At 51.7% G+C, this 25008-nt stretch overlaps 1 protein-coding gene across 1 annotated transcript in view; it reads right to left on the reverse strand.

Moving 5' to 3' along the window:
- CSMD2 (CUB and Sushi multiple domains 2) overlaps positions 1 to 25008 on the reverse strand; it is a 734622-nt gene that overhangs the window by 111954 nt on the left and 597660 nt on the right. The window contains exons 37-42 of the mRNA XM_014578911.4: positions 24400 to 24504; positions 15262 to 15380; positions 15077 to 15146; positions 10892 to 11008; positions 9350 to 9559; positions 5959 to 6147 (exon numbers count right to left, since the gene is read on the reverse strand). Of these exons, the coding sequence (XP_014434397.4) occupies positions 5959 to 6147; positions 9350 to 9559; positions 10892 to 11008; positions 15077 to 15146; positions 15262 to 15380; positions 24400 to 24504 (810 nt within the window). The remainder of the gene's footprint in view (positions 1 to 5958; positions 6148 to 9349; positions 9560 to 10891; positions 11009 to 15076; positions 15147 to 15261; positions 15381 to 24399; positions 24505 to 25008) is intronic.

Raw genomic sequence — 25008 nt, forward strand, 5'->3', positions numbered from 1 at the left:
CTAGACCTCCCCCACTGTAACTTGAGCCCATTGCTCCTTGTTCTGCATCCGTCACTACTGAGAACAGCCTCTCTCCATCCTCTTTGGAATCCCCCTTCAGGGAGTTGAAGGCTGCTCTCAAATCCCCCCTCACTCTTCTCTTCTGCAGACTAAACAGACCCAAATCCCTCAGCCTCTTCTCGTAGATCATGTGCTCCAGCCCCTGAATCATTTGGTTGCCCTCTGCTGGACTCTCTCCATTGCATCCACATCCTTTCTATAGTGGGGGGCCCAGAATTGGACACAATACTCTAGACGTGGCCTCACCACAGCCGAATAAAGAGGAATAATCCCATCTCTAGATCTGCAGGAAATGTGCCTCCTAATGCACCCTAATATGCCATTAGCCCTCTTGGCTACAAGGGCACACTGCTAACTTATATCCAGCTTCTTATCCACTGGAATCCCCAGGTCCTTTTCTGCTGAATTGCTGGTTAGCCAGTTGGTCCTCAGCCTGTAGCAACACTCGGGATTCTTCTGTCCCAAGTGCAGGACTCTGCACTTGTCCTTGTCGAACCTTTGTCTGGAATTGGGTGACAGGGGAGGGATCAGGTGAGGATTCCCTGTTGTGTTCCCTCCCTCGGGGGCATCTGGTGCTGGCCACTGTCGGCCGACAGGACACTGGGCTAGATGGACCGTTGGTCTGACCCAGTCTGGCCATTCTTATGTTCACCAGATTTCTTTTGGCCCAATCCTCCAATTTGTTGAGGTCACTCTGGACCCTACCCCTGCTTTCCACTCTATCTACCTCCCCCCTAGCTTAGTGTCATCTGCAAACTTGCTGAGGGTACAACCCATCCCCTCATCCAGGTCATTAATAAAGACCCAGGCCAGAGCCACCAGCCAGAGAGGGTGGAGAGAGCAGATCTGCGGATTACTAGCAATTATTATTTGCACGAGAGCAGCACCTATATGTGCCCTAATTGAGATCTGGGCCCCGGTATGTTGAATGCGCCGCTTGTGCCTGGATGAGCTTGCAAGCCAAACAGACGAGAGAGATGATGTGACCTGCCTAGAAAAACACCAAAGCTCAATGGCAAACAGAGAACAGACCCTAGGTTTCCTGAGTCCCTTGTTTAGGCTTTACCCACTGCACTGCGCTGCCTCTCTCGTGTGCAAGATTTCCGGGGCAGAACCTTTTCCAATCTGCTTGGAGCGGCACTGGTGTATTCTCAGGGCCTGGTCAGCCACCTGCAGGCTGGCTGCTCTCTCACCTTGTGGGCCTGGCTCGCCTCTGGCTTCCACACAGGGTTTCATGCTAGAGCAGCTCCCCGGACTTTAAGGCTCTGTCTACACTGCACAGTTATTTCAGAATAAGCTATTCCGGAAGAGTTATTCCAAAATAGCTTATTTCGAAATAGCACGTCTACACTGCAGGGAAGCCTCAAAATGAGTCCGAGGCCGGCTTCCCTAATGGAGACGTGCTCTCTTGATTTAGAGACCCAGGAGGAATAAATTAGAATGGCCCTGGCGAGGAGCTATTTGGAAATAGCAGAAGTGGAGTGTCTACACACGCCTTATTTTGACATAGCTATTTCAGAGGAGGCGTTATTGCTCGTAGAATGATGTTTACAGAAGTCAGAATAAGCCACCCGTTATTTTGAAATTATTTCGAAATAATGGAATGGCTGTGTAGACGCTTGCATTGTTATTCCGAAATAACTTTGCTGTGTAGACACACCCTTAGGCTATGTCTACACTGGCGGCTTCTTGCACAAGGACATCTTGCGTAAGGGTTCTTGTGCAAGAACTCTTGCACAATAAAACGTCCACACTGCCATATGCGCGCTGTGCTTTTGCGCAAGAGCGACAATGGCAGTGTGGATGCTCTCTTGCGCAAAAAAGCTCTGATGGCCATTTTAGCCATAGTGCTTTCTTGTGCAAGAAATCCCTGCCGAGCGTCCACACTGCCCTCTTGCGCAAGAGCGCTTACACCTGTTAAAAAAGAGCGTAGCTCTTGTGCAAGAAGCCCTCTCATACCACGCCTTACTGTAAATTTCCTTGCGCAAGAGCGGGCGAGCAGTGTGGATGCTCTGTGGATTCTTGCACAAGAACAGCTGTACTTGCGCAAGAAGCCATGAGTGTAGACATAGCCTTAGGGAGTGAGCTCCAATTAGCAGTGGTGTGAGTCAGCTCTGAGGCAGGCCCTGTGTATCTAGTGCAGGGGTGGGCAATCATTTTTGAGGGAGGCCACTCCAAGATTTTGGTAAGTGGTCAAGGGCCGTGCTTTTCTGTGGAGGTGTATGGGGACTGGGACGGAGGCTGGGTGCAGAAGGGAGCCATGTGTAGCAGGACTAGGGTGTGGAGTCTGAGAGGGAGTTTGGGTGAAGGAGGAGATTGTGACCTAGGGCAGGGAATTGGGGTGTAGAGTCCAGAGGGGTAGGGATCTAGAAGAGGGTAATTAGGCTGGAGCAGTGGCAGCATGCAAAGTCCTCACTCGCCGCCCCTCCAGCTCACAGTACAGAGAGGCACGTGGCCCCAGCAGCCAGCTGCTGTGAGCGGTCTGAGGCTGCAGCAGGCAGGAAGCCTGCTGGAGGGTCCCGGTGGAGCAGGCCACAGGCCAGATCCAAAGGGTTGGTGGGCCAGATCCAGCCCGTGGGCCGGATCTGGCCCCCCCCAATTGAGTGCCTAACCCTGCTTCTTCTACTCACATGTGCAGTACGAGAGCGCGAGCGTCCCTCCTCACAAACACATTGTATCTAGCAAAGCTGAGATTTTCCCAACTGCCTCGGAGATGGAGGATGCTCCGTTCCTCTCAATTGCAATAAAAACGGTGCACCCCAGTGATTCCCGCCGGAATCCACTCAGTGGTTCTGGCAATTTCAGCCCATACAGATTCATTTCAAAATCACTCCTTCTCTTACGGGGAAATGGATTTGCCACTGTGACCTGCATGGGGAAGCTGAGACTGTTGGACGAAGGTGACTATTACTCCCGGGCAGCTTCCATGTAAAAATAGACAGCAATTGGAGGCTGTGTTTAAGAAAGTCTCTGGAAAGGGAGTGTTTGCAATGATATTAATTGTGCTAAGAACTAGAGTGCACAGCGAGTCCTCAGCAAACACATCCCCCCAACCATACCTAACCACCTCTGACTGAGCCTATGAACGAGGCTCGCGCAGCATACAATTTAGAAGTGTTGCGGACACGCCAGTTGCTTGCACTTCCTTCCTGGGGGTGGAGCAGGATACGCTCTAAAGAAAGCGAGCCAGGAGGACACAAAGGGCTGGATGGAAAATGCCAGCAGAACAGTCCGGGGCTTGCTTCGGCTACCTTGAAAGCCGAGTGAAATCAGCGAGTGAAATCAGCGAGCATGGAAGGGGCGGTGCACCTACTGCTACAGTTCAGCACCTGCCTGGACTGAGCACCAGCAGGGGGAAGTTCAACGACCTCGTCAGCAGGTGTACAACACCTGAGCGCCACTGACGTCAGCTGACACCAGCTGAGCCCTTGGCCTTCTACGTTTTATGTCCCTTAGAGCTAAGGTGACGTGATTCGAAAGCCACTGGTCCGAAAAGAACAGGACAATCCCACCAGCTTACGGGGAGAATCGTCAGTCAGCAGGCTTGGACTTTGAAAGGTTTCATAGAAGAGACACCTCCACGGTAAACACTACAAAACTCAATCTCTGTGTCTTGGCACGATGAAAGGCCCAGATGGGCCTACTGGGGTGTGAACGGAGAAACGACGCATTTCTGAAGTGATGTCAACCCTGCCGAGCCATTCCCTCCGGCTAATTCCCCGAAATCACTCTTGGAAACCAGAGCTGCCAACACAGGTCTTGCAACCGGAGACCCCTGCTAAGATCTTTAAAGAAGGCCGCCCCCAACAGGAAGCAACTGAGCAGCGGTTTAGTGATGCAGCAGTCGCTGCTGCGCTGGGGAGACCTGGCTGCTTATTGATGCAATCCTACCCTGGAGATGCAGCCGGATAGCTGCCGGGGTCTTTTCTCAGCAAGGGCTCAGCACAGCGGTGGTGATTAAATTGACTTCGGCTCAGCAAATACAAAGCGCGGAGAGGATCAAAGCCCCAGTTCTTTACCTTATTTATTTAGCTGCTCCAACACATCATAAAGCTCTGACTTTGAGAGGTGTTTGAATTGGAAAAAAGGCAAAACTTACTTCGGACAATAAAACACTGTTCTAATCAGGCTCCGTGTCAGCATGAAATAGCAGGCTGGGAATGGTGGAAAAGTGAAAAAAAAAAGAAAGAGAAGCCAGCAGAGAATGCTGGCCATGTGCGGCCATAAACCTAGCAAAGAGTTGGCAGCCAGTTCCCAGAGGTTAATAAATCCACAAAATGATGATGGTTTCTTAGCATAAGCAGAGAGCACAAATTCTGAAGCTGTCGTGTGACAGCGCTCAGGGAAACGTGCTCTGGGGGGAGCTTGCAGAGGCGGCAAATCAGTGAAGGTGCAATGTGGATCCTCTGTCCCTACAGATTTTAAGAACTGATGAGACCTCAGGTCTATTTTTATCTCTGCCACTGCATTGCAGGGTGACCATTGGCAAGTCACTTGAATGCCTTGTGTTTCAGCTTCCCTCATCGGTGTACTAGAATCAATAATGTATGTGGCAGGGGAGCGGAGAGGGTTAAATAGTCAATACATATGCAGCCCACCTCTATCCTTGGAAGACAGGCACTATGTGCCCCGGTGCACAAAGTTTCTGACAGTGGGTGCTCTAAGTGCTCAGTGCTTTCAAAGATCAGGCCTACCAGGCATATTCTTCTCAGAGCCATACGCTGCTGTATTGCTCCCACTGATAGGCAGCAATGGAAGAAGCAGAGAATAAAACACTACGGCTGTGTCTAGACTGGCATGATTTTCCACAAATGCTTTTAACGGAAAAGTTTTTCCGTTAAAAGCATTTGTGGAAAAGAGCATCTAGACTGGCACGGACGCTTTTCCGCAAAAGCACTTTTTGCGGAAAAGCGTCCGTGGCCAATCTAGATGTGGTTTTGCGCAAGAAAGCCCCGATTGCCATTTTCGCCATCGGGGCTTTTTTGCGCAAAACAAATCTCAGCTGTCTACACTGGCCCTCTTGCGCAAAAGCATTTCCGGAAAAGGGCTTTTGCCCGAACGGGAACGTCAAAGCATTTGCGCAAGAAGCACTGATTTCGGACAGTAGAACGTCAGTGCTTTTGCACAAAATCAAGCAGCCAGTGTAGACAGCTGGCAAGTTTTTGTGCAAAAGTGCCCGCTTTTGCAGAAAAACTTGCCAGTCTAGACGCAGCATACCAACATGACACACAGGCTTGAATCATAACCCCAAATTCAAACACCCTCTCCATGTGGAAGACAGACCCATGCCTGAGGTTGAATTTCACCACTCACCCACCGCTTTCAAAGTGGGCAGAGCCCAACTCACTGCTCCCAACCCTGCCAGGGTGCAGACCTGTATCCGCACGAGCTCAGGCCTGTCTCTGCCATGTTAGGTTTTACAAACACACTACAAGCGCATGGCTCACAGCTGCAAGGGAGCTGGCTCTGGGGTGAGGCAAAGCAGCTAGGCAACAGCGCATGGCAACGCTACATAGAGGGAAAAGAAGAGCGATGGCCTTGAGGGTCACATGGACATCAAGAAATTGCAGACCCTCCCCCCCTTTTAAAAAAAATTGTCTGTTGCTTCTGCTGGTATCACTGAGCAGCTGTCGTGAGCTTGTTCCTTCTTCACTGATCAGCACTGGCACCAAGCCAGACCAAACAAGTGCTTGAAAGAGCCCGAGTCAGAAATCTGGGCACTGCCCTAGAAAGAAGATGGATTCAAAATACCAACGCCAGCCTCCTTCCTCCCAGCTGACCCGCCAAAATCCCCCCAGAGAAGCGTGTTGCAAGAGGCCAGTGCTGAGCAGACGTCTTGGGCTCCCTAGAACCCCCCGCCCCCCCGTGCTGCTCCGAGGTGACCCGATAAAGTCGTACCTTCACACCTGGGCAGTGGATGGTCCCAGTTCCTGTTGGTGCCGTGCTGACACGTCAGGACCGGGTGGCCAATCAGCTGGTATCCTGGAAGGCACTCAAAAGATACAGACTGGCCGACGTTGTAGCCCGCTCCTCTGACGACACCATTGGCAAAAGGCTCAGGGTCAGGACACTCCTGGAGTTCATAGGCTGGAAATATAAGAACGAGGCGGGTTCTGTGTTTCATGCTTTCCTCTAAGGGCTGGAGTCACCCCCCTCCCCCCACCAAGGTTTTGTAGAACTATCCTCCCCATATCTTGGCTGTCGCTCTAGAAGATGGAGGTACAATGGGTCAAGGAGGACACAGGGCATGGGAGAGACACCAAAATATCACCTCAACAGACAAAATCCCTTGATAAATACAAGTCCAGTGGTGGTAAAGATTCCTCTTCTCTCGACCAGGGCCATCCTTAGGATGTACAGGGACCTAGGCAGCACTGCTAAACCGGTGCCCCTGGGCCCCACGATTGCTTAGAGCTGTGACTTTATAATCTTCAGCAACACACTCATGAAATATTTTCAAGCAAATTTTAAACTAAGGTCCCGTTGATTAACAAGTAAATACCGAAGCTGTCAGGACATGCCTGTTAAATGGCTTCATTACCACCGGAATGACTCTTTCACAAATTCAGTGTCTGCTAATAGCTCTGGCAGGCTTTTTCACTGTTAACTAGCGCATCCCCTGAGCAAGCAGAGCTGCAGAAGAGGGATGGGAAGAGGCGGGAGGGTGGACATTAAGACCCAGGGGTGCCCCAAATTTTTGGGTGCTCCATATAGCTGTGAATTCTGCATGTAGGTAAGGATAGCTCGGTTCCCTGCCTTATAGCTGGATTTAGGAGCAGAAGGGCTTGCAGCTATATAAAAGCGGTCTGATCCACCATGATAATCACTATGTAAAAGTCTAACCTGTGGCATGATTCAGGATTCCGGGTGAAATTCTGGCTCTACTGGATTCAATGGGAATTTTGCCTGTGACTGAAGTGGGGTCAAGTGGCCACTGTCTTTCTTCACAATGGCTTGGTGGGTTGGTTTGTTTTTTCAAGTGGGGTGACTCTATAAAGCGTTTTAATGTTCTTCTGAATGGCAACAACTAGAAAATCCTATTGCTTGGGGCAGCCGTGTTCACGGAGCCATGGTTTATCCTGTCTCTATGAGGCCTATGGCCACAGAGTCAACCCCTAGCTCTCTTCTGACGGGGGAAATCTGCCTGCTGTTTGAACAAAACGGAGAAGATTTGGGTGATTAATGGATGGCAACCGGCTAACATACTCTGCCTGCCGTAAAGAGTTATTATTGGTCAGCACAGCAAGATCTAATTTTCATAGCGAATTCCCTGAGATTACCCATGGTGCCTTGGAGGGTGCTTCCCCTCCCTCAAACTATACAACAGGGCATGAGTTATAGTCCATGCACGGGAAAGCCAATGGAAAATTAATGTTTTCAATTAGGTCTGAGTAGCTGTGTTTAGTGTTATTTCTGGGGAGTCTGCCCTTTGGCTGCATCACCCGCACGGAGAGAGGTCTGCTCTGCCTTTTCTTCTCCTAGGTTTCCTGTCTTCTCTGGAGGCAGGATCACTCGGCTCCCAGCCATGGCCCATCGACGTCCCCCCTCACCTCCTTCGCGATGAGAGACACAACTCCCCTGCAGGACCCAGGTCCCTTCCGGCTCAAATCCCATCAGAGTCAGAGATGCAGAGGAGAGTTTTTGCAAATGTGGTGCTCATGAGAGCTCTGGATTGATAGTCCTGAGGACACAGCTATACACGTACCCCCGCCCCCACGGTGTCTATAGATACCAGGCTGTTTCAAGGTATACCCATGGGCTACGTCTACACAATTAGGGGAATGCTAATTTTGAAAGTGGGAATAGGGAAATCCGCGGGGGATTTAAATATCCCCCGCGGGATTTAAATAAACATGGCCGCCGCTTTTTTTCCGGCTGTGGGAAAAGCCGTAAAAATGCGTCTAGACTGGCCCGATCCTCCGGAATAAAGCCCTATTCTGGAGGATCTCTTATTCCTACTTCAAAGTTTATTTAAATCCCGTTTATCCATGTTTATTTAAATCCTGCGGGGGATATTTAAATCCCCCGCGGATTTCCCTATTCCCACTTTCAAAATTAGCATGCCCCTTCCGAAGAAGGGGCCAGTGTAGACGTAGCCATGGGTTACAGATTCTTTGGGCCACTTGGTCCTTGTCTTCCTCTAGTGTGGCGGCCAGTGTATTGCAGTGACCAATGGTTCCCTCAGCAGAGAGGCCAAAAAGCGAACAAACTATGACCATCCCTCCAAAGGCACATTGGCCGGGGGCCGTGCTGAGGGGAAACAGCGCAGCTGTTGCCTATGCCACAGCCAGACAGGCCGAGGAGCTCAGCGTCCGGCTTGTCAACCCGGCGCCTTCCAAAAGCAGAAAATCCACGCGAGACGTTTGCACCAAGAAATGTTCCGAGAGGTCCTGCCCAGAGTGTATGAGAGACTCACGGGCATTCACTGCTCAGGGCCTAACTGTTTCCCTGAGGAGCCGGGATGCCCAAATTTTACAGGTGCTGAAGTTAACTTAAGCGGGACATGGTTCTGAGAGTCGACCTCCATCCCTCTGAAAACCAGGGCTCCCCCACTGCGTTATTTTGAAATAATGTTGAAATAACGGACGGCGTATTCCAACTTCTGTAAACCTCATTCTACAAAGAATAACGCCTATTCCGAAATAGCTATTTCGAAAGAAGTCATGTGTAGACGCTCCACTGTTGCTATTTCGAAATAGCCCCTCCGCAGGGTCATTCTAAGTTATTCCTCTTGGGGCTGTAAATCGAGATCGCACGTCTCCATTAGGGAAGCCTGCCTGGGACTCATAGCGAGGCATCCCTGCTGTGTAGGGGTGCTATTTCGAAATAAGCTATTTCAGAAGAACTATTCTGGAATAGCTTATTCTGAAATAACTGTGCAGTGTAGCCGTACCCTGTAAGAGACAGAGATCAGCTTTCCTTCTGACCTAGAAAGCACCTGCGAAATTCCACGGCAAAGTCACGTCCACTGGGGACAACTTTCTTATGGCCCAGGACAGTCTGGAGAGACAAGATCAAAGTGGATCTGGCCAGAATTAATTCTGAAGCATTTCACTGTCACAAAGTGCTATGGGGATTTTTTGTTATTTGCCTTTCGGCAAGGGCAGGACGAATGGGACGCAGCATTAGGATTAAGGATGGCTCTCATGTAACCCCTTTCCACCCATCTGGATTAAGTTCTCATGGCACTAATTCAACACAACAGCAGCTCTTGTGCCATCTGCTCCCTCTTCACTGCCAGGCCTGGGGGTAGGATTTTCCCTTCCTGCTTGTTCAGGGCCCCCGTTACCTTGGTATTCCAGCTTAAACCCTGGCTTGTTTTGCGAATGGTCGCTGTGGAAGTAGATGGTGGTTTCATGGGACGTCGACAGCAGGGAGCCGGGGATTTCGGTGCCGCTGAACCTGCCAATCACGTTACTGGTCTCGTACGGTCCATTCCGGATTTCGATGAAGTCGTGGTTCGGCTCGGTGGAGAAGTTCAGAAACTGGATGTGGGCGCCTGAGGAGGCGGAGAAGAAATTAACTCAGTGGCTGGCCAGCCTGTTAGTACTGAAACCAGCAAACACTGGCAGCAGGCCTTGGAGCTGTGTCTGGTGCCCCATTGGGCCGGGAGCTGAATACATGCCGGTGGACAGAAGGAACCTGTATATATGCAGGTAGGATGCATTTCCTGTGCTGCTGAATCTCCCAGGTACGTCTGGACAGAAAGTACCTGCTGCACTGACCGTGTCATCTAAGCTCTGTTGTGCCTTATTTCAGTGGAGTGCTGTGACACCGCAGGTACCACAGCCCCACCAATGGATGGAGGGAAAAGGCAGCAGCTTCCCCATGGCCCACTGATTCAAAAGGGCCCAGGGATCCCAGGCTTCTAAATTGTTGCTGGAGCCCCATGAGCTCTGGTGCAGGTGGCACAAAAGGCTTCCTGGGGGAGGCTAGCCCCAGCCTTGCCCTTTCTCCCCAAGGCCCCACCCTCTCCCCCCAAGGCTCCGCCCCTTCTTCTTGAGGCCCGCCCCTTCTTCCCGAAGCCCCGCCCCTTCTTCCCAACGTCCCCACCCCTTCTAGCGTATGCGTGGTGCGTTTCCGCCCCCCTGCCTTGCTCACGGGCCTAGCAAGTCTGTTGGTCCCCATGGGTCCAGTAGACACTCGGTGGTTGAGTGCTGGAGCACTGAACTTTTGTGCTCTTTGCAAACATTGCTCAGCCCACTGTGTCAGTGGGAGCCATTGCTTTTGAATAGGGACCTCCGGGTATGTCTGCATTGCACACTAATGCCAGGCTGGGACTCCGGGCAGGGCCCAATTCCACCCAAATCCACTGACTCGGGGCAGCAAGCTCGCCTTCAAGTGCCTCGTACATGGAGGCCCGGATCTTGATTTTCCCTTGCAACAACTCCGCTGGTTTCCAGCTACATTGCAAGGGACGCTTCTCCAGCGAGGGGCCCAGTGCTGCTTCCCTGCCTTGTTGGGGGCTGGCTTGTGAATGGGTCCTGAGCAGGCAGGCAACGAGGAACGGAGGAGGAGAGCACAAGACAAATCTCTCCCTCTTCCTGCATGCTCTGGTGCGGGGCCAGCCACAATTCGGGTGCAAACTGGGGTCCTGAGGGAGGTGGGGCTGTTGCATTCCTCTCTGCCCTCCAACAATCAGAGGCATGAGTGATTACGAGGGGGAAAGCTTCCGTCCACAAAACTCGACAGCGACCCAGAGACTCAGCCGCACTTGCAGGTGCAGCGAGACCATCCAGATTAACCCCTGAATGCCCACCAGCTCATAGACCACCAGCAGCAATGGGCCACCAGAACCCACAATGCTCATCCGAAGAGCCGGCCGCCTTACCGAACCCCACTGGCAGAGAGATCCTCCAGCTGCAGTCTGTGTTACTGGGGTAGTTTCCTGGGAATCCAGGGCTCAAGATCACTCCTTCCATCTCCTCTGCAGTCCCGCCGCACTGGGCTGTAATATTGACAGGGGCTCGGGGTTATCGGAAAGGTTCTGCAGAAAGGTCCTGCACCGTTCACGCAGAGAGACGGCAGCGGCCATCAAGTCGTTTTTATGGAGAAGAAAAAAGAAATATTCACCAGGGGACTGACGCAATTTTTCCCAAGCTCCACCCTGATCACTGCACTGGTGTGTTGCATCTTTTCCCTGCGCTCTGTGTCTGATCTCTGTCTCTGTGCCTGGAAGCCTGCCTCTGAGCAGCCCCGGCCCCCAGTGTTGGGGCCTTGATTTGTGAGGTGTTAGAAGCAGAGGGGACTCGATTGCTGCATGGATGTGCAATGTCATGCAAGAATTTGGTAACTATAGATTGAACCTCTCTAGTCCGGTATACTCGGGACCTGACCGGTGCCGAACCAAAGAATTTGCTGGATCCCTGGAGGTCAATATTGTCCAGCAGCGTGACCAACATTTCTACCACTCACTGGGCTCTTAGAAGACATTGAGGGGTAAATTAGAGCTAAATAACAGCACAGAACACTGAAATCCAGGACTGGTGGCTGTAAACAAACTTTATGGGACTGCAGGAAACTTGGCCACAACCCTGATAATTGGACATCTGGCTAACTCAAATCATGCTGGGCCACGGAGGCTGCCGGACCAGAGAGTGCCAGACTAGAGAGGTTCAACCCGTATTTCATTTTCTTAAGTAATGCATACATTACAACTACGTAATCTATCTATCTAGCCCTCGTGTTGATTCTGTGTGTCTCCATTTTACCCAACTGAAGATGGAACAATTAGTATTATATTTAGCAAACTCTGGACAATTATTAAGACAGAACAATGTGAATATTCATTTAGGTCGGACAAAGTCTCTAGAAAGGACAGATGCACGAACATCAAAACCAACAAGACATCCCATTACATTTAAACTCAAGACACCATCTCATCTGACTGACCTGTGAGTTGCGATTGCAATACATTCCCACCAAAGACATGCATTCAAACTCCTAAGCCGCTCTGACACGGAAAGTATGTATTTTCCTTTGTTCAGCCTCAGCGTCTCACTGTGCACACTCCTGTCCAACAATACTTCTCTTGCTGGGATGGGTTTTTTTTGTCTGCTTAACATAACCACTCTTAAATCACGTAAAAAGCAACCTAAACTGGGAGATGCCAGCAAAAGTTACCAGAGACTCCATATGTTTTCTCCAGCGCTTTGGGGAGTATCGAACACTGAAAGCTTTGTTATCAGGCACTCTGTTAACCGGAAAACTTTGTTAACTGACATTGCCTCCAGCCACAAAACTGCTGCGTCTTCAGGCACCCGAGCCTGATTCTTGCCGTTGCGGAGCTTCTGACAGCCGGCACTGTCATCAGGTGCCTCTTTCCCCCTCAGCCAGACAGGATCCAGATCCACCAGTAGGGAGGAGGAGGCAGAGCAATTCGCTTTGTTATCCGGCACATTCAATTAACCGGCAGCCCCCATTCTCCTCGTGTGCCAGGTAACAAAGCTTTCACTGTGTCTGATTTAGGAAGGAGAGAATTACTAAGAATCCAACCTCTCGTTTTACATGTAGGTGAAAATCGTCAGGCTTGGGAGAGGCTTAGCACATACACATGTAATTGTCACACACACACACACGTACACACAGACGTACACCCACACAGCCCATTTCATATATGTGGCACTGGAATAAGTGTCTCGAGTTTCACGGAAGGAGCTGAAGGCTCTTAGCATCTCCAAAAACCAGCTCTACAGAGCTTATAGCAGCCAACCAGTAAGCCTGGATGGAGAGACTCCGGCTCAGGCGGCTCACAATCCCACACTAAAAATGGCTGTGTAGACACAGCAGCTTGGGCCGGAGCCTAGTCAAGGGATGAGTTGCGGAGGCTGAGCTGAAACGTAGAAGTGCCGTCTACCTCGCCGTGTTGAATGCGGCAGTGCAAGCCCTTCTGTTGACTGGGATTCAGAGGGTTTCTGTCCTGGGCTGCCTTTGACGTACTGTTATTTATGAAGCCCAAATACGGATCCAGTTGAGACTCTTGGGCTTGCACAAACCAACCCCGCCTGCACACTGTGTTCTTTTATGACAACATCAGCGGCCTGGTTCTGGCAGGCAGCAGCCACCCAGTAACATTGGTAGGATGTGAAGAAGTATGCAGAGAGGTAGAAAGAGAGTCAGGCACGTTTGGGGACACACAGTCGCAAAACTTTCCAGCACTCCACTCCAGGGAGGGGCAATCTGAATCAAACACTGGCATTAGTTGCGTGGTGGTAACAGCTAGATGCCTCAGGGTATGTCTACACTACCCTCCTAATTCGAACTAGGAGGGTAATGTAGGCATACCGCACTTGCAAATGAAGCCCAGGATTTGAATTTCCCGGGCTTCATTTGCATAAGCGGGGAGCCGCCATTTTTAAATCCCGGCTAGTTCGAACCCCGTGTAGCGCGGCTACACGCGGCACGGAGTAGCTAGCTCAGATTAGGCTTCTAATCCGAACTAGCTGTACTCCTCGTGGAATGAATACAGCTAGTTCGGATTAGGAAGCCTAATCCGAACTAGCTACTCTGTGCCACGTGTAGCCATGCGGCACGGGGTTCGAACTAGCCAGGATTTAAAAATGGAGGCGCCTGGCTTATGCAAATGAAGCCCGGGAAATTCAAATCCCGGGCTTCATTTGCAAGTGTGGTATGGCTACATTACCCCGCTAGTTCGAACTAGGAGGGTAGTGTAGACATACCCTCAGTCATGGAGCAAAACCCCATTTGTGCGAGGCACTGGACAGGTGCCAATGTCTGAAACCGGGTCTTGCGCCAGGACTGGGCTCCTCCGGGCTATGCTAACACAAATCCATGACAGGAATGCGAATGTCCGAGCTTTTTCTTCTTGTTTATCTCCCCATTAATCGCAGAGGTCCCCCCAAAGCTGCAGTGTTGAGACCCCACTCCCGGTGCCTGAATTCCTTGGCTGGGACGCTGAGCCAAAGGGGTTCTGGCTCCTCCCTAAGCCACTCCCACTGGCAGGAGTCCCCTCCACTCACTTATGTCTGCTGTAACTATGTATTTCTGGCCAGTAGATCATCAGATAAAAGAGCCGGCAGCTATTCTAATTACTTTAAAGCTGACTGATGTAAGTTGGAGCAGCAGGGCCTGGAATAACTGTTAACGAACGAACGCTATTAAACGCATACATGTCTCTCTCACAAAGTCATAAAGTGCAGAATATGAATATTAAACATCTAGAGTTGTTAACAAGCGAAATATTGCCTCGAAAGAGCCCCAAAGGCCCTGCAAGCTGCCTTCCCCCCTCTGTTCCTACAGAACTTGCTCCGGTGTGATTCAACAGCCCAACACTTGTTCTCCTCAGCCGGAGCAGGGCGGGCCTCAAAGGTTCACAACCTTGCACGCTGCTGGCAACTGAGTGGTACCTTTCCCCCAGGGTGCCACATAGGCAAGTCTGGTGAGGGTCTGGTACTTTCCCCTTCATTTTCGGGGGGGGGGAGGCACCCTTGAATGACGGGTAGGGGGAAGGGCTCTCTCTCTCTCACACAGGAATGATGGTTCTGTGAGGGAGATTCACTGGTGGGGGCTCCGTGACTTGAGCCAACTTAAATTTTGTTGGTGTTTTGGACATGAGCCTGGGCTGGAGCCAGTCACAGTGCAGCCAGCCCTTCCAGGCCCACTGACGGGGTGTGTGTGTGAAGGGAGCAACTGCCCCGGGGCCCAGCAATTCAAAGGGGCCCAGGACATCCCTTTGCCTGTGCAGCAGCGGCAGCAGGCAAGGCCCTGGGTGCTTCACGTGGCCGCTAGAACCCCCTGGGGCACGTTGCAAAGCTCTGGGTGGTGCACTCCAGGTTGTGCTGGGGGAGGGCACAGCCTGGGTAGTGCTGAGGGTTGTCTGCCCTGGCTCCGCCCCTTCTGCCTGAGGCGTGGCCCTTTCCAGGAGCGAGGTGCCCTTCACCATGTCCCGGGCCCAGCTTGTCCCTCGGCTGGCCTGGGTCCTTCCCTTTACAGCAGCGTTAAACTCCCCCACATCTTAAAAGGTCTCTAAGTGGTTAAACCGTAGCAGGAATCCTACCGATGCAAAGCGGAGGCGGATAATTCCAGCGCCGGACGGTCCCTGGCATGCAGGAAATGTGCGAGTGCCCCTAAAAAAATAATAAATAGAAGGGGATGTGGAGGAGATTTGGGGTTTCTGCGTTTCACAGCAATGCTGCCGTCCAGAAAAAAACCAACCCTTCTGGGTTTGCAAGCGTCTAGTACCTGGAGGGCATAGCCCGGCTCGCACTGAAAGGAGACAACGTCGTTAACCAAGTACCTCTCTCCAATCTTCAAACCATTCCCAGGCACCGCGGGCTCTGGACAGCTGGACAGGCCAACGGCTGTGAAGAAAGACAGAGTGAAAGAGACGTGAGCTGTGACGAAGGCAGAGAAGGAAGAGCCGTGGGTCTCAATGAGACAATTTGTGACAAGGATGCCCTGAGCACAGACGCACTCTGTAGGGGAGAGAGACCCCAAGAGCAAACATCAGAGGGGTAGCCGTGTTAGTCTGAATCTGCAAAAGCGGCGAGAGTCCTGTGGCACCTTATAGACTAACTGAAGTGTAGGAGCATAAGCTTTCGTGGGCAAGACCCACTTCGTCAGATGCATGTAGTGGAAATTTCCAGAGGCAGGAATAAATCCATCTCCAGCCTGATTCTGGCCTGCATATTTATTCCTGCCTCTGGAAATTTCACTACATGCATCTGACGAAGTGGGTCTTTGCCCACGAAAGCTTATGCTCCTACACTTCAGTTAGTCTATAAGGTGCCACAGGACTCCTCGTCGCTTTTGCAAGAGCAAACAGCGAGAAAGAGCCAATGCAGCTGAGAGGGTGGGCTACTACAACTGGGATAAGCCACAAAGGAGAAGTAGTGACTTCACTTGCTGTGTCCCTACAATAGTTGTAAGTGATTCCCCATAGAAAGCAGGTGGGGAAACTCCATTTAACCATCTCCACCTCCCTCTGAAATCTGCACAAAGAACAGGGTGCCCTGGTATGCTTTGGCCTTCCATCATGATCACTGGGAGACCAACGCAGGGCCTAGCAGAACTGATCACTGCTGTATTTCCCGCTGATGGCTTAAATTCTCCCATTTTGCCCCGTGGATGCTCTTGGGGCAGGTGGGGAAGACGGGACTCAGACTAGGTCTACATTGCACAGTTATTTCAGAATAAGCTATTCTGGAAGAGTTATTCCAAAATAGCTTATTTCGAAATAGCACCTTTACGCTGCAGGGAAGCCTCAAAATGAGTTCGAGGCCGGCTTCCCTTATGGAGACATGTGATCTTGATTTACAGAGCCAAGAGGAATAACGTAGAATGGCCCTGGTGAGGGGCTATTTTGAAAGAGCAGCCGTGGAGCATCTACACACGCCTTATTTCGAAACAGACGTTATTCTTCGTAGAATGAGGTTTACAGAAGTCGGAATAAACCGACCATTCTTTTGAAATAGCGGAATTGCTACGGAGACGCTCGCATAGTGATTTCAGAATAATGGCCGTTATTTCAAAATAACTTTGCTGTGTAGACACCCCCTTAAACCCACAACCCCAGGAGCCACAGGTAGATGCATTTTCCATGAACCCACCAAAGGACCCACTACATCTCCCTACCTTCTGTGGCTGACCGGTAGGTCTGGTCCCTCCTCTACACACTCTCTTTGCCTCTGGGCTGGTCCAAACCTCTTCCTATGGGCTATCAGCAAGAGAGCCAGGTCCTTAGAACAAACTGTGTGACTTTCTTTTGCCACGTACCCTGATCCAAAGGCCCATGCCATGGGTCCCATGTCCCTGACACAGCCCTAATCGCCTTTCTCCATCCTCCATTAGAAGCACCAACATCTCATTTACGGTCTTAGGCTCAGCAGCTTCCTCTGGCATCTTAATAGTTCCCCACTCCATATTCTCTAGTGCTTTGTTCAGTTCAATTTTATTCGTCTTGCATGAGCGGGCTTCCAACACTCCCCTTGGGGAGAGCATTCGGAGGGTATGAATAAGTAAGATGTAACCTTCTGGTTGACAGGCATGAATGCTACCGATCAGACCTCAATGACTCAGGGCTAGTCGACAGTGTAATAATTGCTGTATTATCCATAAGCAACGATACATCAGTCTTTAAAGTAACAAAGAGCAGGCAAGCAAAGCACACAGGCAACTAACCCCCCCTTGAGAACGTTAAATCGTGTTTGTGTTCATGCTGCTGTAGATCATTCTAGATTGGATGCCGCCTGATTTGTAAGAGGAGGGAGCTGGTCCCAGCTGTCCCTTGCTTGACGGACTCCATTTTATTTGAGTCGCACTTGTGGTACAAAGAGAACGTTATTTTTCTCGTGTCATTTATCCTCCTCTGGGACAGAGATGACCGTCCCTCCCCACCGCTCCCCGCCTCCCTCTCTTCAAATATGGAATGAATTTATCAGTCCATACAGCGACAGTCATAGATATGGGATTCTGCTACTGTGGCAGACCAAAGGCAGCGGGCTGCAGGAGTTTAGTGGGGGGGAGGGGACAGGTATACCAGGAGTTGGGTGAGTGTGTTCCTATTCCCAGCAAAGGTGGCCAAAGACGGCTGCTCAGTAACCAGGACAGGCAGGCACCTGCGGCTCATTAACAGCTGGCCTGCAGCAGCAGGCTAATCGGACACCTGCAGCCAGGTAAGGCCTGCTGGGCCACTATAAAAGGCTTCCCCTCAGGTAAGGGTGGGAGGAAGGAGAAGAGGGACGGACCGGAGAGGAGGAAGCACAGCGCGGAGGAGAGCTGCCGGTTACAAGAGGGAGAGGTTTCACCAAGGTACCGGAAGGAGGTGCTGTGGGAGCGGCAGGGGAGGTAGCCCAGGGAGAGGCAACTAGTCTGAGGGGATAAGGGCAAGAGCCCCACTAGTGGCTATTACCTAGAGCCCTGGGCCGGAACCCGGAGTCAGTAGGCGGGACTGGGTCCCTCCAACCCTCCCCATGCCCGGTGGGCCCCCACTGGGGAAAAAGGGGAGCCTAGGACCACGGAAGGGGTTCTTCCCCCAAGCTAGTGACTTGCCTGTGATGGGGGTGGCTCATTAAGCAGGGACCCTTTCCGCTGGGAGAGAAAAGAGTTGTGAGAGGGTCACCACGAGTCTCTGAGGCGCCAGGAAGTGCGGGACCCAGGGGATACGACCGGAGCTCCACCACACGACACAGAATAGTCCATGACAATTTCACTCAATCCTGTTCCCTTCCAGGATACAATCGCAATGGGAAGGAGGTCCATGGCAAACAGGAGTAGCGACCCCAAAGGTCATACGTCAGGTGACACGCTCTCCTTTTCGGGGGTTCCTCCGCCTCCCACTCCCGCCGGGCTGCAGGGTAGTCTGCAGTCCCCTCATGCCCACCCTAGCTCAGCTGTCTGCCAGAATCTCCCTCCTTCTCAATGCTGACAGCTGTTGCTAAAAGATAACCTTCAGCATCCTTCCAAGGGCTCAAGTTCTGCTTCCACCCTGCAATCTAGACAGAGGCTGAACTGAAAGGGGGAAAAAAATGAAACAAGGTTGACAGAGGTTGGATGGTGACACCCCTTCTGAAATCAGAGTGGTGTTGCCTGGCAAGAAAACGCGCATGGCCACATGTGGCTGTGCCCCCTGACCTTCAGGGAGCCGAGAGAGCAACTTGAAACAGCTTCTCACATGGACCACTGGGGACTGAGTCATCCTGGGTGCAAAAGTCCACTCATGTCGACCTGGCTTTTGGGCAGGGGAGATAAGGGTTATTTCTTGAGAGATCAGAGTGGGAGGAGAGGTGGAAGAGACATGACACACCAGATCATGTAACACTGCTTCCTTCCAGCATTTCTAAGCGTACAAGATGGAAACATCCTGCCCCAGTCCAGAAACCTAACCCCAAAAAGCAACTCAGGGTTTCATACTGCCGACTATCACTATAGTTTCTGGGGGCCTTACATGTAAAATCAATGTCAACAACCATATCGCTGCGATCATCCTTGCTGTTGTACCTCACGCTAACGTACTGCTTCAGTACAAAACACAATAGGAAGTGAAGTTATCCCTATTTCACAGAAGGGAAAACGGAGGCCCACGGTAGTGGAATGCCCAAAAGTCATACAGATCCAGAGGCATCAAGGGGGAGGGGGCGATGCGTGTAGTCATTAGAATTAACTGAGGAGCCCAGGCTTATCAGTGAATCATGTAAACGAGAACTCACTAACATTCCTACTCTGTGTATCGGATCCTTGCCAAATGACACCCTACCAGTTCTATTGCAGGAATCAGAGGGTGAAAAATTATGGCCTATACAGGGGACTGTCTGATTACGATGGTCCCTTCTCACTTACATATCAAGGCATCTAGATGGGTTGCAAACTCCTGCGGACCCCAGACACTGGTTCCATGCATGGGGTTGTGTTTTGCTTCAGTTCCTGGGGCCCATCGCTTTACAAGCCTGAGACTCACTCACATACAAAGGAGCCCTCCTTCAGCTTGAGTGGTGGGGCTTGTGGTTTTCAGCACTGAAGGTCCGGCATCATAGGGAGCCATAGCTCGACATGCCCCATCCAACACGTTACACAGGCATGGAGCCTACGTATGGCATGGAACACCAATCCCCCTCCCTACCCGACTGGAAGTTATCCCTATTTCACAGAAGGGAAAACTGAGGCCCAGGGTGGTGGAATGCCCAAAAGTCATACAGATCCTTATGATCTTGGTGGATCTGACTTATGGTTTTGGAACATTTGGGGTTGGCGATACTGCTACTGGCTTGTTCCTGATACGGCCTCGCTCCCAGCAGCTGCTGTCCTGTATCCTTCTTGTCCCAATGATTATAAATCAGGGAAGAGACACGCCCAGCCCATCTCAGCCAGCTCTGGCTGGGGTGAACAGTTCACCGAAGCATCTGCTGCTCTACAGTCGACCTCTTGCTGTGCGCTAAACAGACGAGTAGTTCCTCACACAGTAAGGAAGCTTCCCAGAGCGCTGCGTTGGCCAAGACTCTGATGAGGAACACTTCGCAGACCACCAGCACATGGAGGGAGGAATCAATCATCCTGCTACCTCCCCGTAACAAGCAAGCAGAAGCGGAGACGCTTGGTACTGCCAGGCAACCCAGGGCTGGCTCTGCTCCCAGGTCAAAGCTCCCACATTGGCACAAGAACTGGGCCCCAAAGGAAGCTCTCAAACAACTTCAACATGCCGTATGCATATTAACCGATCCTCCTAGCCAGCTGCCACAGACAGGGAGCTTGAATTACGGAGAAATTAAATGACTGGCCCTCATGGGCGGAGGGTAATGCAGGCAAAGGAAGGCACAGCTGTCCCAAAACTGCCCCCAAGAAGGCTGGAGCCACAGGATGGCAGCTTGGCTTCCCCAGCCACCAGAGAGGGTTGGGGCTGCGGCACGGTAGCCTGGCCCCTTGGCCACTGAGGAGAGCTGGGACCAGGGCCAAGGCTGCAGTACGGCAGCCCTGGCCCTCCAGGGGGCCAGGAAGGATTGGGCTGGGCGGGGCTTGGCTCAAAGGGCGGGGCCTCAGGCAGAAGGGGCAGGGCTAGAGCTTGCCTTCCCCAGCTGGGCCTTCACTCACCACCCATGCGGGCCCACATGACAAGTCACTGACAGAGCAGCAGCTGAAACACAGGACCCCTTGGCCAATAGTTGATCCCTGGGGACCCCACCCACGGAGCAAGGCAGTGGCTCAGCTATAAGTAGAATCTGTAGAGATCGGGGTGGGGAATCTTTTCTGGGTCGGAGGCTACAGACCCACAGAAAAATCAGTCTGGGGCTGCACAAAAAGGAGAAGCAACCCCCTCTCCAAAAAACCCTTCACCTCCCAGACGTGGCCCCCAACTGAGAAGCAGAAAGACACTCCCCACATTCCCCTTGCATTCCAGTGCTTAAGGGGGCCTGGGCGAGTAGATTTTGTGCCCCCCCCCCAGCCTCTGGGATGGGACCAAAAATGGGGTGTTCAGTGTGTGGGAGGGGTCTGCCAGGAAGTGGGCTTAGGGAGCAGAGTCTAAGTGGGTCGGAGAGTGCGGCTCCGTCGGGACACACATGGCTCGGTGTCTCCCGACACGCCCAAGCACTGCCCCCTGCTTCTCCTATTGGCAGCAATTACAGCCAATCAGAGCAGAGCAGGAAAAGCCTCCAGGCAAGTGCTGCCTTTCCTGCAGCTGGGGGAGGGGGAGCAGCAGAGCTTGAAGCTGCTTCCTTCCGACTCGTGGGTCGGATCTGGCCCCGGCTTGCCTGACTCCAGCCCGTGAGGCTTGGGGCTCCCCCCACGCACACTGCAGAGGGGAGCCGCTGCCCCAGCCCTGTGGGAGGGGTGAGGAGGTGCAGGGCTGGAGCCCCAGCGCTGGCTCCCCAATGCTGGGAGGAGCCCTGAGCCGCTGCAGGTTTAGATGGTAAGAGGTTTGGAGCAGGAATTGCTCTTTCATTATCTGTGTGCACAGCAGCATAATGGGGCCCTGACCTGGGGCCTCGACGTGCTCCTGCAATGCAAAGAAAATCAATCGTCGTTTATTACAGTCATGCCTACAGGGCCCTGCTGAAATCACAGCCCTGCTGTGTGGCGTGCTGCAAACACACACAGTAAGAGGTGATTCCAGTCCTAAGGAGCTTACACGCTAAACAGACCCAAGATGGGAGGAGACACAGAAAAGGGAAGAAACTTTCTCACGTTCATAACCTTTATCTCCTGAGTTCTCACCTCTGGAGCCTCTCCCCAGCTCCCCTGGCATTTCTACGGGCATAGTCTCTGCAGACAGATACCTGGACCGCACAGGCCCCTCTGCCATTGTGTGGACAGTTTGGGTGCATCTAGACTACAGGGTTTTTTTTAAAAACAGCCGTTTTTCCGAAAAACTTCACTTACGTCCACACTGCCATTGCGAAAGAACACAGGGGTTTTCCTGACATTGGTAAACCTCATTCTACAAGGCAGAACGCCTTTTCTGAAAGAGCTCTTTCGGAAAAAGGCGTGTGTGGACGCGGAAGAGGGAGTTTTTTCGAAAGAAGAGGCCTCCAGGAAAAAGCACAGGTGCCGTGGTGGCCACTCCGTCCGTAGGAATCACAGTTTAAATGCAAGAGAACGTCCATTCAATGTGGACGCTATCTTTCGAAAAAGCAGATTGCTTTTTCAACACGCTTTTGCTGTGTGGACGCTCTCTTTCGGAAGGTGTTCTTTCAGAAGATCTCTTCCGAAAAGGCTTCTTTCAAAAGACGCCTGCAGTCTAAACGTACTCTTTGCCAATGAAATACAGCTGAAATCCATCTGCAGTTTTGGAGGGGAAACCACCCACCCCTCTGTTGGCTGGAGCTGAAGGTGACAGTCTTGTTTGTGAGCAGCTGTCAAGACAGGCTGCCCAGCCGTTATATTCACACCGCCTGCGGGAAGACTCCATTAAAGGAGACGATAATCCCAGCACATCTCTCCTCAGCTCGGCGCTGCTGATGGCCATGCAGGCAAGAGCCAAAGAGCCAGAACAGGGCTGCTGATTAACCTTCATGCATGCAGGGAGTGAAGGATGCCTGGCCTGGCTCCTGCCGATACCCCCGGCGTACACAGCGAACACTCACGTCATCGTGCTTTCCCGGCGGTGACAGGCACCTTCCATTTCCTAACAGCGACCATGCTCCCGACATGGCCGGACTCTGATCTAGCGATCATTCATACACCTGCCACCATCTGACCTGAGAGGTACAACTTGCAGGGGTGGGCAACAGGCGGCCGGGTCACCACTTCCCGCAGCTCCCACCGGCCGGGAACACGGCCAATGGGAGCTGCAGGCGGCTGTACCTGTGGACACACAGGTAAATAAAGCATCCGTCGGCCTGCATCTGGCCCATGGGCCGCTTATTACCTGCCCCTGGGGAAAAGCAACCCTGTCTGCGTGGCTGTCTGCTGTCGCTTTACCAGGCAAGAGCTTTTCTAGACTGACCCGATCTGATCCTACAGGAGGAATCAGAGTATAGGCTACCAGAAGAATAAGTCCTTGGTTCTGTGGCTTCCTTCCCACCCCCAACTCCAGTCAGATTCCCTGTGCTACACACATGGACACAAGCCAAGCTCCCTGTCCAAACCCAGGTGACGCTTTCCTAGGGTGCAGCTACACAGCTAAGTTATTTTGGAATAATGGCTGTTATTCCAAAATCACTATGCGAGCGTCTACACAGACATTCCATTATTTCGAAATAACGGACAGCTTATTCCAACGTCTGTAAACCTCATTCTATGAAGAATAACGCCTATTCCGCAACAATTATTTTGGAATAGGGGCTGTGTAGACGCTCCACTTCTGCTATTTCGAAATAGCCCTTCACCAGGGCCATTCTAAGTTATTCCTTCTGCGGCTCTAAATCGAGATAGCACATCTCCACTAGGGAAGCTGGCCTCAGATTAATTTTGAGGCTTCCCTGCCGTGTAGACATGCTATTTCAAAATAAGGTACTTCAGAAGAACTATTCTAGAATAGCTTATTCCAAAATAACTGTGCAGTGTAGACATAGCCATAATCTCCTGGAGTGGAGGTCCCAGAATGGGAATGGAATCTACATCACCTCTAGTTGATGGGGGACCTCCAGATGGGAGACAACAATAGAAACACGCTCTAGGTTGCCTGGGGCAGCAGCTGCTTTGGCTGGAAGGTCTCTCTTGAGTTCATGCTCATAAGCCTCCCAGGTCTGACGTCTGAAGCTGTGAGAGCAACCCCCGGCCGCATTCACCCGCCCCATCACGACATCTCCGGCAGCTAATCTGTTGCTTTATAAAGGTCATTGGGATAGTTAGGACAGACACTGTTGCAACTCCACATTCATTTCATGAGGGGGGACATGATAGTAGTTTTCAGGTATCTAAAAGGAGGAGGGAGAAAACTTGTTCATCTTGGCCTCTGAGGATAGAACAAGAAGCAATGGGCTTAAACTGCAGCAAGGGAGGTTTAGGTTGGACATTAGGAAAAAGTTCCTGCCTCTCAGGGTGGTCAAACACTGGAATAAATTGCCCAGGGAGGTTGTGGAATCCCCATCTCTGGAGATATTTAAGAGCAGGTTAGATAAATGTCTATCAGGGATGGTCTAGTCAGTATTTGGTCCTGCCATGGGGGCAGGGGACTGGACTCGATGACCTCTTGAGGTCCCTTCCAGTCCTAGTGTTCTATGATTCTATGATTGTGTCCTTCTGCAGAGGGCCAGATACAGCTCATAGCAGCATGGATGGGGTGTGAATCCTGGGACAAAACCCAGGGTTTAACCTCATGGTCAGCACCCACCTTAGGTCAGCTTCATTTGCACTGGATTGTCAGCCCCTCCCATGCCCTGCCAGGACCTGCAGGATCAAGGCTACAGAATGTGCTGTTACAGGAAACCCACCGGAAGCTGCCCTTACTTTTGTACTCCAAGTGAAATCCTGCCGCGGACACGCTGATATCCGAGTAGAAATGCAGATACAGCTGGTTCGAAGTGCTGTTCAGCAGCGCCGGCACCGTCGTTCCTGGGAAAAGAGGAGGGATATATGGGATTGAAGGGTAGTTTCCTCCCCCCCTTTGTATTTTCAGGATTTGCTGCATAAGAATCTGAGAACAGAAAGTCCTTACATTGAACAGCCCTGCTTGGCTTGAACAGGTCCTAATGAGTTCACCAGAGGACTGGCGAAGGCCTGTCGGAAAAGCCATTTCCCAATGGGACTCATTTCATCATGGAAAGTTCTATCAGTCCGAGAGCAGGCGGGCTGAGGGACTGAGAGGTCTATGAGGGCGAGGAGACGAGGAAGGGGCCTGGACTCGCCGGAGCGGAGAGATGAGCATTCTGCTGTTACAAGAGCAGGTCCAACAGTTTGGATCTGAAACGTGGGACTGAGCACAGCCCAGGAAGCAGTAGCTCCCCACCCCCGCTCCTTATGAATCTGACCCAGAAACTTTCATGTGAAGATCTCAAAGCGTTAAAAACATTAATCAATTCAACCTCATAACTCTGGGTGTGTCTAGACTACAGGGTT

Source organism: Pelodiscus sinensis, chromosome 26 (assembly GCF_052426305.1).
Source record: "Pelodiscus sinensis isolate ZL-2025 chromosome 26, ASM5242630v1, whole genome shotgun sequence".
NCBI lineage: Eukaryota > Metazoa > Chordata > Testudines > Trionychidae > Pelodiscus > Pelodiscus sinensis.